Source organism: Anser anser, assembly GCF_964211835.1.
Source record: "Anser anser genome assembly, chromosome: 26".
Taxonomy (NCBI): domain Eukaryota; kingdom Metazoa; phylum Chordata; class Aves; order Anseriformes; family Anatidae; genus Anser; species Anser anser.
Window position 1 is genome coordinate 4,780,092 of NC_139747.1, and position 10,876 is coordinate 4,790,967.

Sequence of the window (10,876 nt, forward strand, 5' to 3'; positions counted from 1 at the left end):
CTGGGTGTGTGGGCGTGGCCTCCACAGCGGGCGGAGCAACGTGGGTGGGTGGGGGCGCTCGGTGGGCGTGGCTTCGTGAGTGGGGGCGGGGCTTCCCGGTGGGTGGGGCTACGCGGGATGGGGCGATTTGTGGGCGTGGCTTAATGGACGGTCGGGGCTGCTGAGTGGGCGGGGCCTGCCGCGTGGGCGTGGCGCAGGGAGTGGGCGTGGCCTCCGTTGTTCCCGGGGGCATGCGGGTGGGCGGGGCAACGTGGATGGGGCGGGGCTTGCTGTGGGGGCGGGGCTTCGCGTGGGGGCGGGGCTTGCTGTGGGGGCGGGGCTTGCTGTGGGGGCGGGGCTTGCTGTGGGGGCGGGGCTTCGCGTGGGGGCGGGGCTTCGCGTGGGGGCGGGGCCTCCAGGCTGGGTCCGGGGCCTGCAGTGCCCCCCGGGACCCCCATGGGACCCCCCTGGCTGCGGGGCCGGGGCCGCCCTGCGGGGCCCTGCACCCCCGGCACCGGGACACCGCGGGGGCACCGCGGGACCCCCCCGGGCCCCCGGGACCCCCCAGGGCTCCCCCATCACCCCCCGTCCGTCTCCATCACCCCCCGTCTGTCCCCGTGCCCGTCCCCGGGGCCCGGCGGCCATCGCGGGGCCGCCGTCACCTTGGTGCCCGTCTCCATGGGAGCGGGCCGCGTTGCCAGGCCGGCCGGTGGAGTGGTTGCCACCGTGAGCAGGCCGTGAAGTGGTTGGCACGGCAACCGGCTCACCGGGAGGGGGGCCCGGGGCCGGTGACGGGGCTGACGGCCCCCGTGGGGAGGGTCCCGGACAAGGCCGCCCGCGTCCGTCCATCCATCCGCCCGCTGGGGCTCCCCCGCTCCACGCAGAGACCCCCGGGGCCGCCCCGGTGCCCCCTCGCAGCGCGGCGGACGGCGGGCCGAGGAGGAGGAGGAGGAGGAGGACGAAGCACCCGGCCGCCCCGCACGGCCGAGGGGATTGGGGAGCCCCGAGGGCGGCCCCGGGATGCGGGGGGCCGAGGCCGGGGCCGCGGGGGCTTGCGGCCGCTCCGCCTGACGGGACCGTGGGGACGCGGCGGCCGCCACCGGGCGCCCCGTATGAGCTAACGCCCCCCAACGTGGCGCATCCCCCGGCGCGGCCAGGGACGGTACCCGGGCGGACGAGGCGGTGGGGTGCCGGGGGGGCTCAGGGGGGACAGCTTCGCCCGCCGCCCGCCCCGCGCCCACGGCTGCCCCCATGCTGGACCACAGAAGCAGGATGGAGAGCTCCCGGCAGGAGAAGGTGAGGCCCCGCCGGCCGCCGGCCCTCCCCACGTTCGCCTCCGGAAGGCAACAGCTGCTTCTGCCCCCGCTTTGGGGCTCTTTGGGGCTTTTTGGGGATCTTCGGGGCTCTTTGGGGCCAGGCAAGCGGTTTTGGGCAAGGAATGAGGTCAGGAGGTTTTGAGCCAGGAGCACACGGGGAGCCTCCGTTTATACCGAGGGCCTGATCCTGCCGTGGGCCCGGCGGCGCGAGGCCCCCCCAGCCCCCGGGTGCAGGGGGTGAGGGCAGCGGGAGACTGGAGGCTGCCTCGGGCAGAGCCACGCGGCCGGTGCCGAGGCTTCCAGCTCCCGAGGCCGCCCCCATGCCCAGTGCTGGGGTGCTGAGCATGAGCAGCGGGGCTCCCCCGGGAGGAGCCGGGCTCCACAGGACGGCCTCGGGGCCGGGGGGACCCCCACTGCATCGGGTCACTTGGGGGGACGGGGCTCGTCCCCACTCTTTGGGAGGCTCCGGCGCGCAGCCGGACCGGGACGGGGGCGATGGGGAGCATGGGGCACAGGCAGCGCGGCGTTCCGCCACGTGGCTTCCAGCCTGCTCCAGGCAGGGTAAGAGGGGATCGCGCCCTTCGGGGGCAGGTTTTGGTCGGGTGGGAAGAGCCAAACCTGGCACCGAAACCTCCATGCGGGATCGGAGGGAGCGGAGCCGCGGCACGCGGTGCCTGCGGTGCCAGAACCGCTTGAGAGCAGCGGGAGAAGGGACACCGGGACGGGCGCTGCGGCGCTGGGCGACATCAGGCACTGGACGGCATCACGGGGCGCTGGGTGTCCCCCTGGGGACATCCCGGAGGGGATCCGGCCTCGATCCGTCCCACCGGAGCACCCCGGGGCAGCCGGTTTGCGGGGGCCGGGACCCCTCAGACCCACATCATCCCAAAAGCTTTAGCAGGGTGCCCGCTTTGTGATGCACCCCAAAACCCACGGCAGGGCCGGCGCGGCCCCGAGGAAAACACCCTCCTGGTGCTGACAGCACAGCGGGAGCGATCCTGGCCTGCCCGGCTCCCGGTGACTAATGAGGCCTCTAATGCCGCGAGCAAACCTGGCCGGCGGAGCAGAAGCGCTCGGCGCCGCGGCTCCATCTGAGAGCCGGGGCCGCGGCCCCGTTACGCGCCCTGGTAATGGAGGCCGCGCCGGCGGCAGGGCCCGGGGTTGCTACGCGAGGGAAAAACAGGTCCTGAGCGCCAGCGCGGCCCTGGAGGGGCCCTGCGGCTCTCCCTGGCAGCGGGGACGGGAGAAATTCCCCGTACCGCTCGGTGCGGCCCTGCTCGATGGGCGTCGTGCGAGGGGGACAAAGGAAACCCCCACGGGACACCTGCTCCAAGCAGGTTTCGGGGCAAGGAGCTTCCCCCCGGTGCCGCCGTTGGAGGGCGAGGTGCTCCGGGCTGCGGGGCCGCAGGGGCTCGGGGTGTCCACAGGGAAAACCGGGGCTGGGGAGGGGAACCTCCGGCTGCTCGGCGCGGTTCGGGGGGCACGGGACACCCCGTAACGCCGCCGCCCCCCGGCGCAGGTGGAGCAGATCCTGTCGGAGTTCCGGCTGAGGGAGGAGGACCTGAAGAAGGTGATGTACCGCATGCAGAAGGAGATGGACCGGGGGCTGAAGCTGGAGACGCACGAGGAAGCCTCGGTGAAGATGCTGCCCACCTACGTCCGCTCCACGCCCGAGGGCTCAGGTAGGCACTGCCGGGACGCGAGGGCGACGGCGCCCGGCGCTTTGCCGCGGCTCCACCGGGTGCTGCCCCCCCGGGAGCCCCCCCCTGAGCCGTGCCCTCCCCCGTGCCCCGTGCGCTGCAGAGGTCGGGGACTTCCTCTCGCTGGACCTCGGCGGCACCAACTTCCGCGTGATGCTGGTGAAGGTGGGCGAGGGGGAGGAAGGGCAGTGGAAGGTGAAGACGAAGCACCAGATGTACTCCATCCCCGAGGATGCCATGACGGGGACGGCCGAGATGGTGAGCGGGGCAGGGGGGTGCGGGGGGCGCGGGGTCCTCCCCACGATCCCCATCCCAGTGCTGGGTGCCTCCGGGCAGCCCCGAGCCCCGGGAGGGGGCAGAGGTGGGTCCGGACCCTCGGGGAGCTGCAGGAGCCCGTGGAAGCGTCCCCTTCAAGTGGCGTCTGGATGGGGATGGGGTGGAGGGGACCGGGCCATCGCGGGGACGAGGCCATCGCGGTGACGGCTCAGCCGCTCTCCCCCAGCTCTTCGACTACATCTCCGAGTGCATCTCCGACTTCCTGGACAAGCATCAGATGAAGCACAAAAAGCTGCCCCTGGGCTTCACCTTCTCCTTCCCCGTGCGGCACGAGGACATCGACAAGGTGAGGGGCTGGCGGGGTGGCACGGGACCCGAGGCCACCGCGGTGCCTGCCCCACAGCCCCACGGAGCCCCGCTCTGTCCTCCCCCGGCCCAGGGCATCCTGCTGAACTGGACCAAGGGCTTCAAAGCCTCCGGAGCGGAAGGGAACAACGTGGTCGGGCTCCTGCGAGACGCCATCAAACGGCGAGGGGTGAGACGGCCGCTGGCCCCGCGCCGGCTGCGTGCGTCGGTGCCCGCCCCCTGTCCCCACCGCGTCCCGTGGGTCCCCCGGGAGAGGCGCTGGGGGCGTGCTGTGCACACGCATGTGTGCGCGTGCACGTGTATGCGTGGGCACACGCATCCCACAGGGACCCCGCGGGACAGCCGGACGCGGGGCATGACACCGGCGGCTCCCCCCCCCGGCAGGACTTCGAGATGGACGTGGTGGCCATGGTGAACGACACCGTGGCCACGATGATCTCCTGCTACTACGAGGACCACCGGTGCGAGGTTGGGATGATCGTGGGTAAGATCACGGGCTGCGGGACGGCAGCGGCCGTCCCCGGGGGAAGGAGGGGATGCGGGGCGGGGGGCACGTGCCCCACGGCCGGCTCCTGCGCGCAGGGACGGGCTGCAACGCCTGCTACATGGAGGAGATGCACAACGTGGAGCTGGTGGAGGGCGACGAGGGCAGGATGTGCGTCAACACGGAGTGGGGCGCGTTCGGCGCCTCGGGGGAGCTCGACGAGTTCCTCCTGGAGTACGACCGCGTGGTGGACGAGACCTCGCTTAACCCCGGTCAGCAGCTGTAAGGAGTGGGGCGGATGCGGCTCCCCTGGGCTCCCCCCGGCCGCGGCTCCTTCCCCCTGCCCTCCGCCGGCCGGGGCCGTTCGTCCCGGGGCTCCGGCCCCGTCGGCCGCCCGCACGCATCCCCCTGAGCCCGGTACCGGTGGGGACACGTGCGTGGGGCCTCGCCGTGGGGCGGGAGGGGGGCGGCCCCCGCCCTGACGGCCGCCCCCGGCCCCCAGCTACGAGAAGATCATCGGGGGCAAGTACATGGGGGAGATCGTCCGGCTGGTGCTGCTGAAGCTGGTGGACGAGAACCTGCTCTTCAACGGCGAGGCCTCTGAGAAGCTCAAGACCCGCGGCACCTTCGAAACCCGCTTCGTGTCGCAGATCGAGAGGTATTCGGGGCCGGCGCCCCCAAACCGCCCCACACCCATGGGGGTGCCCTGTGCCCTCACCCCACAGCAGCTGGCTCTGATCGTTCCACATGGGGTTCCCTGCACTGTCACCCTACACCAGCCCTCTACAGCTGCCCCGCAGCGGGGTCCCCTGCCCTATTGCCCCACACCAGCCCTATATAGCTGCCCCATGTTGGGGTCCCCCATCGCCTTGACCCACATTGGGGTCCCCTTCCCCATCACCCTACACCGGGGTGTCCCACATGGGGTCCCCTGCCCCATCACCCCCCACCAGCCCTCTACAACTGCCCCACACCGGGGTTCCCTATCCCGTTGCCCCACACCGGGGTCCCCTGCCCCATCGCCCCCTGCCAGCCCTCCCCAGCTGCCCCGTGGGGGTCCCCGGCCCGACGCGCCCCCTCTGTCCCATCCCAGCGACTCAGGCGACCGCAAGCAGATCTACAACATCCTGACGGCCTTCGAGCTGCTGCCCTCGGGCACGGACTGCGACATTGTGCGGCGCGTCTGCGAGAGCGTCTCCACCCGCGCCGCCCAGATGTGCTCGGCCGGGCTGGCCGGCGTCATCAACCGCATGCGGGAGAGCCGGAGCCAGGAGACCCTCAAAATCACCGTGGGGGTCGACGGCTCCGTCTACAAGCTGCACCCCAGGTGAGGCTGCCGGGAGCCTTCCTCCCGCCCCAGCCTCCCTCCTCCTCCTCCTCCTCCTCCTCCTCCCCGCAGCCTTGACCCTTCCCGTCTTCCCCCCGCAGCTTCAAAGACCGGTTCCACGCCACCGTCCGGCAGCTGACGCCCGGCTGCGACATCACCTTCATCCAGTCGGAGGAAGGCAGCGGGCGAGGCGCCGCGCTCATCTCGGCCGTCGCCTGCAAAATGGCCTGCATGATGGGGCAGTGAGCGGGGCAGCACGGTGCGCAGGACCTGGGGGCGACGGGGACCCCGCGGTGCCGGGCGCTTGGAGGGCGCCGAGGAGCGCAGACGGACGCGGGAAGGGCTTTGCCGCGGGAGGCGACGGCGGCCGGTGCCGGGGCTCCCCAATAAACCGGGGTTTGCGTGGACTTTTCCTCCGGGACCACCGCCGGGGCCGAGGCTCCTCGATGGCCGCGTGCCGCCCGACGGGGCCGAGGCTCTTCCCGGTGCCGTGGGGGGCAGCTGCGCCCCCAGAGCCTCTCTACGGGAGGGCACCGGGGGATAAAGGGGGTGGCTGGGGGGTGTTTGGGGATGGGGGGGACGGGGGGGGCTGGCACCCCTTGGGGAGCCCGCAGTGGGCGGCCGGCAGTGCCTGGGGGCCCGGCTGGCCTTGTCCCCATGTGTCACCTCCGTGTCCCCTCCCAGAGACCCTCAGAAAGGACAAACCGAGCCGGAGGCAAAGGGGACCCCCCCCCCCCCCATCCATGGGGTGGTGCCACCTCCTTCCCCCCGCGGGGCCAGGTCCGTGCGCCCCTGGAACAGCGCCCCACAACCCCAAACCCAACGGCTCCCCAGCCCAGGGGCACGTGGGTGACCCCCCCCCCCGACTACTTCGTGGTCCCAAGCAGCCAAAAGTAGTGCCCGTGTGCCCCCCCGGCTTGTGTCGGTGACAGTGCCCCCCCCAACATTTACCTCGTTTAGGGGGCTGAAGGCAGGGGACCCCCAGCCTGGAGTGGGGCCAGCGGCACAGGGTGGGGAGAGCAGCCTGGTGCCACGGGGCTGTGGGGCCACCTCGGGGGTCCCCTGGGAGTCGGGGGCACCCCAGGGGATGGGACCCACATAGGAGCCCCATGGGGTGGGGGCACATTGGGGGGGGCTGGGGCCACCAAATGGGGCTGGGGGATGGGATCACCCCAGGGTATGGGACCACTGTGGGAGTCTGCACCCCTGTCACCATGTTCCTTCTGTCACCGTGCCCCCCTGTCACCGTGCTCCCTCCATCGCTGTGCCCCCCCCCCCATGCCCCCTCCCCAGAGCCCAGACTGCGTGGCCCCGCGCCCCCCAATGTCCCCCCAGGGACCCCGTCCCCAAGCTCCCCACACACCCGGCTCCTCCCTGAGGTCCCCATGCGCCCACCCCAGCCCGCGTCGCCGAGGTCGCCACGTGTCAGCCCCTGTCCCCAGGGTCCCCGTGAGCCCCCCCCCGCACCCCCTGTCCCCCCGATGGGGCCGGGGAAGCCCCGCAGGGACCCGTCCCAGCCCCCCCCCCCCACCCCCCCGATCGCTCGTCCCCATGCAGGTGCAGCGGACGCTCACGGGGATGCCCCTCGCCGTGTGGGGAACGTCGGCTGCAAGCCCCCGAGCTGCGTCACTGCCCACGGTGATGAGAAGAAGGTCTGCGGGGGTGGCAGCACATTTCCCCCCCGCACCCTCGGCCAAATAAAACCCCAAATGACGAGCTCCGTCCTCCGGAGAGGCGGCGGCGGGGACAAGCTGCTTTATTGTGAGGGGACAGGGGGTGGGAGGGAGGCTGGTGGGGAGGTGGAGGCTGGCGGTGGGGCTCGGGGCCCCCCTTCAGGTTTCGGGGTTCAGCGGCGGCGGTCAGGGCCCTGAGGAGACAAAACGGTGGCGGTGGTGACTCGGGGGACACCCCCCCCCGTCGCCCCCAGCTCCGGCACCAGCGGATGCGGCTCCTCCGCCCCACCCCACACCCGCGAGTTTCCCCGGGGCACGTTTCGGGCTCCCCCACCTCCACCCTCCCTCCGCACGGGGGGCACGTGCGCCCAGCCCCGGGGGGGGGGGGGCAGGCGCAGGATGCGGGGCGCAGGATGTGGGCTCTCACCGGCGCTCAGCCCTTGCAGAACTTGAGGGCGGCGCAGACGTCCTGGGGCTCGTCGTCGTTCTGCAGCGCCTCGGAGATCTGCTCGCTGTACTTCTTCACCAAGGACTTGCAGAGCCGGCCCAGGCCCTTCAGGACGCCGCACACCTTCCGCAGCGCGTCGTTGACGGCATCCTGCGGGCACCGGCACTGTGCCGTCAGCGGGGCTGCGGCCACCAGACCACCCCCCCACCTCCCCCGGCTGACCCCGAGCCCCCCTCACCTCATCGGGGTCGTCCCCCACCATCTTCTTCAGCTGCTGCAGCACCTTGGTGCAGACGTTGCATTTCTTCCCCTTGCCCGGCAGCGCCGCGTCGCCTTCGTCCTCATCCCACTGCGGGGACAGCGCAGACCCTCAGGGCGGTGTCGGGTCCGTCCCCCACCCCCCGTCCCCGCACCACGACCCGAGGGGGAGCTGCCCCACGGCGCGCCCCACGCCTGGGGCTCGTCCTCACCGTGCCCAGGCTGCCCCAGAGCTGGCGGCACTGCTGCTCCTTCTGGCACCGGATGGCCGTGGCCACGTCGCGGCACCAGGACGCGGGGCCGCCCTGGCACGGCTCGGCCACCTCCTCTGCCTGTGAGACTGCGAGGGGACAGAGGTGGTTAATATGGCTGCCCCACGGCCGCCCCACGGCCACCCCACGACTGCCCCACGGCCGCCCCATGGCACCATGGCCACCCCGGGGCTGCCTCATGGCCACCCCATGGCTGCTCCATGGCCACCCCATGGTCCCTTGGCCACCCCGTGGCTGCCCCATGGCCACCCCATGGCCCCATGGCGGCCCCATGGCGGCCCCATAGCAGGACGGGGAGCACATCGGTCCCCGAAGCCCCTCTGTGCCCCAGGTGTCCCCAGAGCCCAACCCCCGTCCCCACACCCCCCCCCCCCCCCCACGTCCACGTCCCCACACAGTCCCCGCACCCCCGCTGCCACCCCGCTGTCCCACCCCGGTCCCCCCACCCCACGGCGCCGGTGTCCCCGCGCCACGCAGCCCGTGGGGGGGCCGCGGGCAGGAGGGGCCCCGGCCCCGTACCTGCCACCAGGGCGAGGAGCAGGAGGAAGGCAGCGGCCATGGCGAGCCCCCCAGACGCTGACCCGACGGGTGCCGGCCCCGTGCCCCACCCCGGGGCTTTTATAGCCCCCCAGGAGCCGGCAGCGGGGCCGGCGGAGCCACTCAGCGCCGCCGAAACCCACCGAGGCCTTAAAATGGAGCGCGGCCCGCGCCTCGCGGCCCCACACCTCCGCCCCCGGCCTCGCCTCGGCAGGAAGCGGCCTGGGGGGGGGCAGCGGGAGGGGGCCAAAATCACCGGGGGGGGGCTCAAAAACCATGTGGGGGGCTGACACCCGTGGGGGGGGGTCTGACACCCCCGGGAGGGGGGGGCAAAAGGCCCGGGGAGGGGCAAAAACCATGTGGGGGACTGACACCCATTGGGGGGGGCTCTGACACCCCCGGGGGAGGCCAAAAACCCGGGGGGGGGGGGGCAAAAACCATGGGGGGGCTCTGACAACCTTGGGGGTCTCTGACACCCCTGATGGGGAGTCCAAAAACCATGAGGGGGGGCCTCTGACACTCCTTGGGGGGGGCAAAAACCCGGGGGATGCCCAAAAACCATGGGGCGGGGGGTGAAACCCCTTGGGGGGGGGCTCTGACGCCCCCAGGGGGGTGCCCAAAAACCCGGGGGGGAGGGGGCAAAACTTTTGGGGGGGCTCTGACACCCTGAGGGACCCCCAGCAGCCGTGGGGGCCCCGAAAACCCCCTGGGGGTGCTGCAGACCCCGGGGGGGGGGGGGCTCCAACGCACCTATGAGGGCCCTGACACCCCCGGGGGGGGCCCAAAACCCCGGGGGGGGGGGCTCAAAACCCCTGGGGGGGGCCGCGGGGGGGCCGCCCCGGGCCTTTTGCACCGGCCCCACGCGGGGCCCACGGACACGAGTGGCACCGCCCCCCCCCCCCAAAAATCAATCCGCAGGCCTCGGACGCGGGGCAGGAAGCGGGGGGGGGGGGGGCTCGGGGGGGGGGGGCTCAGCCCCGCGGGCCCCGTTGCCATGGGAACGGCGCCCCCGCCCCCGCGGTTGCCATGGCGCCCCGCCGCCGTGACGTCTGTTCCGCGCCGCGGTGACGCCGCTTCCGGGCCCGGTTCCCGCCATTCCCCCCCCCCCCCCAACTCCTCCCCCCCCCCCCCCCCCCCGTCCCGTCCGCGCCGCGTGCAGCCGGGCCGGCGGCCCCCGCCCCCCCCCCGACCCCTGACCTCTGACCTCTGACCCCGTACGTCACGGGGGGGCTGTCAGCGGCGGGGGGGGGGGTGATGGGGGGGGCTCGGTGCCCTTGGGGGGGTCCCGGTTGGTTTGGGGGGGTCCCGGTATTTGGGGGGGAGGGCTCCGGGGTCCTGCGGAGGTCCCGGTTGGTTTGGGGGGGGGTCCCCGCTTCGTTTGGGGGGGTCCTGATGCCCTTGGGGGGGGGTCCCGGTTGTTTTGGGGGGGTCCCGGTTGGTTTGGGGGGGGGCAATGTTTGAGGGGGGGTCTCCCGGTGTCCTGGGGAGGGTCCCGGTATTTGAGGGGGGGTCCCGGTGCTCTGGGGGGGTCCCGATTGGTTTGGGGGGGTCCCCGGTTCGTTTGGGGGGGGGTCCCGGTGTCCTGGGGGGGTCCCAGTTGTTTTGGGGGGGGGCAGTGTTTGGGGGGGGGTCTACCAGTGTTTTGGGGGGGGGTCCCAGTGTCCCAAGGGGGGTCCCGGTGCCCTGGGGGTGTCCTGGTTGGTTTGGGGGAGGGTCCCCGGTTCGTTTTGGGGGGGGGGGTCCTGGTGTTTGGGGAGGGGTCCTGATGCCCTTGGGGGGGTCCCGATTGCTCTGAGGGGGTCCCGGTTGGTCTTGGGGGTCCCGGTGTTTGGGGGGGTTCCATTGTATGGGGGGGTCCTGGTGCCCTTGGGGGGGTCCCGGTTGGTTTGGGGGGGGGCAGTGTTTGAGGGAGGGTTCTCCCAGTGTTTTGGGGGGGGGGGTCCTGGTGTCCTGGGGGAGGTCCTGGTTGGGTTGGGGAGGGTCTCAGTGTTTGGGGGGGGGGGGGTCCCGGTGTCCCAAGGGGCGTCCCGGTTCGTTTGGGGGGGCGTCCAGCTGTTTGGGGGGGTCCCGGTTGGTTTGGGGGGGGGTCGCAGTTGGTCTGGGGGGTCCCAGTGTATGGGGGGGGGTCCCTGTTGGTTTTGGGGGTCCCGGGGTTTAGGGGGTGTGTGTCCTGGGGGGGGGCTGGTGTTTGGGGAGGGGTCCTGGGGGAGGCACTTGATTCTGGGGGGTCTCGGTGTTTG

General features: G+C 72.8%; 2 protein-coding genes across 7 annotated transcripts; one reads left to right on the forward strand and one right to left on the reverse strand.

The window, feature by feature from the left end:
• Positions 1 to 379: 379 nt before the first annotated feature.
• GCK (glucokinase) lies at positions 380 to 6,731 on the forward strand. 6 transcript variants are annotated; one of them, XM_083811903.1, is made up of 10 exons: positions 381 to 1,275; positions 2,815 to 2,977; positions 3,099 to 3,253; positions 3,498 to 3,617; positions 3,711 to 3,806; positions 4,022 to 4,121; positions 4,220 to 4,403; positions 4,624 to 4,779; positions 5,215 to 5,448; positions 5,550 to 6,718. In XM_083811903.1, the coding sequence occupies exons 1-10, from the start codon at positions 1,231 to 1,233 to the stop codon at positions 5,692 to 5,694; spliced, it is 1,398 nt and encodes a 465-aa protein (XP_083668029.1). In that variant the 5' UTR covers positions 381 to 1,230; the 3' UTR covers positions 5,695 to 6,718. The 6 variants fall into 6 exon arrangements, with proteins under 6 accessions (XP_083668027.1, XP_083668029.1, XP_083668028.1 ...); XM_083811902.1 differs by lacking the exon at positions 381 to 1,275 and adding an exon at positions 1,285 to 1,856 and having other exon boundaries at positions 5,550 to 6,719; XM_083811901.1 differs by having other exon boundaries at positions 380 to 1,275; positions 3,498 to 3,806; positions 5,550 to 6,720.
• Positions 6,732 to 7,190: 459 nt separating this feature from the next.
• Positions 7,191 to 8,791, reverse strand: LOC310886654 (antimicrobial peptide NK-lysin-like). Its single transcript, XM_083811528.1, has 5 exons — positions 8,619 to 8,791; positions 8,040 to 8,167; positions 7,808 to 7,918; positions 7,549 to 7,719; positions 7,191 to 7,315 (listed from the first exon to the last, which is right to left on the reverse strand). The coding sequence occupies exons 1-4, from the start codon at positions 8,656 to 8,658 to the stop codon at positions 7,555 to 7,557; spliced, it is 444 nt and encodes a 147-aa protein (XP_083667654.1). The 5' UTR covers positions 8,659 to 8,791; the 3' UTR covers positions 7,191 to 7,315; positions 7,549 to 7,554.
• Positions 8,792 to 10,876: the final 2,085 nt, after the last annotated feature.

Coding starts and splice junctions, on each gene's coding strand:
- GCK (XM_083811900.1), top strand. CDS start 1,791: ATGGGGAGCATGGGGCACAGGCAGCGCGGCGTTCCGCCACGTGGCTTC. Junction 4,122..4,219: donor CGAGGTTGGGATGATCGTGG/GTAAGATCACGG, acceptor TCCTGCGCGCAG/GGACGGGCTGCAACGCCTGC. Junction 4,780..5,214: donor TTCGTGTCGCAGATCGAGAG/GTATTCGGGGCC, acceptor GTCCCATCCCAG/CGACTCAGGCGACCGCAAGC.
- LOC310886654 (XM_083811528.1), bottom strand. CDS start 8,658: ATGGCCGCTGCCTTCCTCCTGCTCCTCGCCCTGGTGGCAG. Junction 7,919..8,039: donor TCTGGGGCAGCCTGGGCACG/GTGAGGACGAGC, acceptor CTGTCCCCGCAG/TGGGATGAGGACGAAGGCGA. Junction 7,720..7,807: donor TGGGGGACGACCCCGATGAG/GTGAGGGGGGCT, acceptor CGGTGCCCGCAG/GATGCCGTCAACGACGCGCT.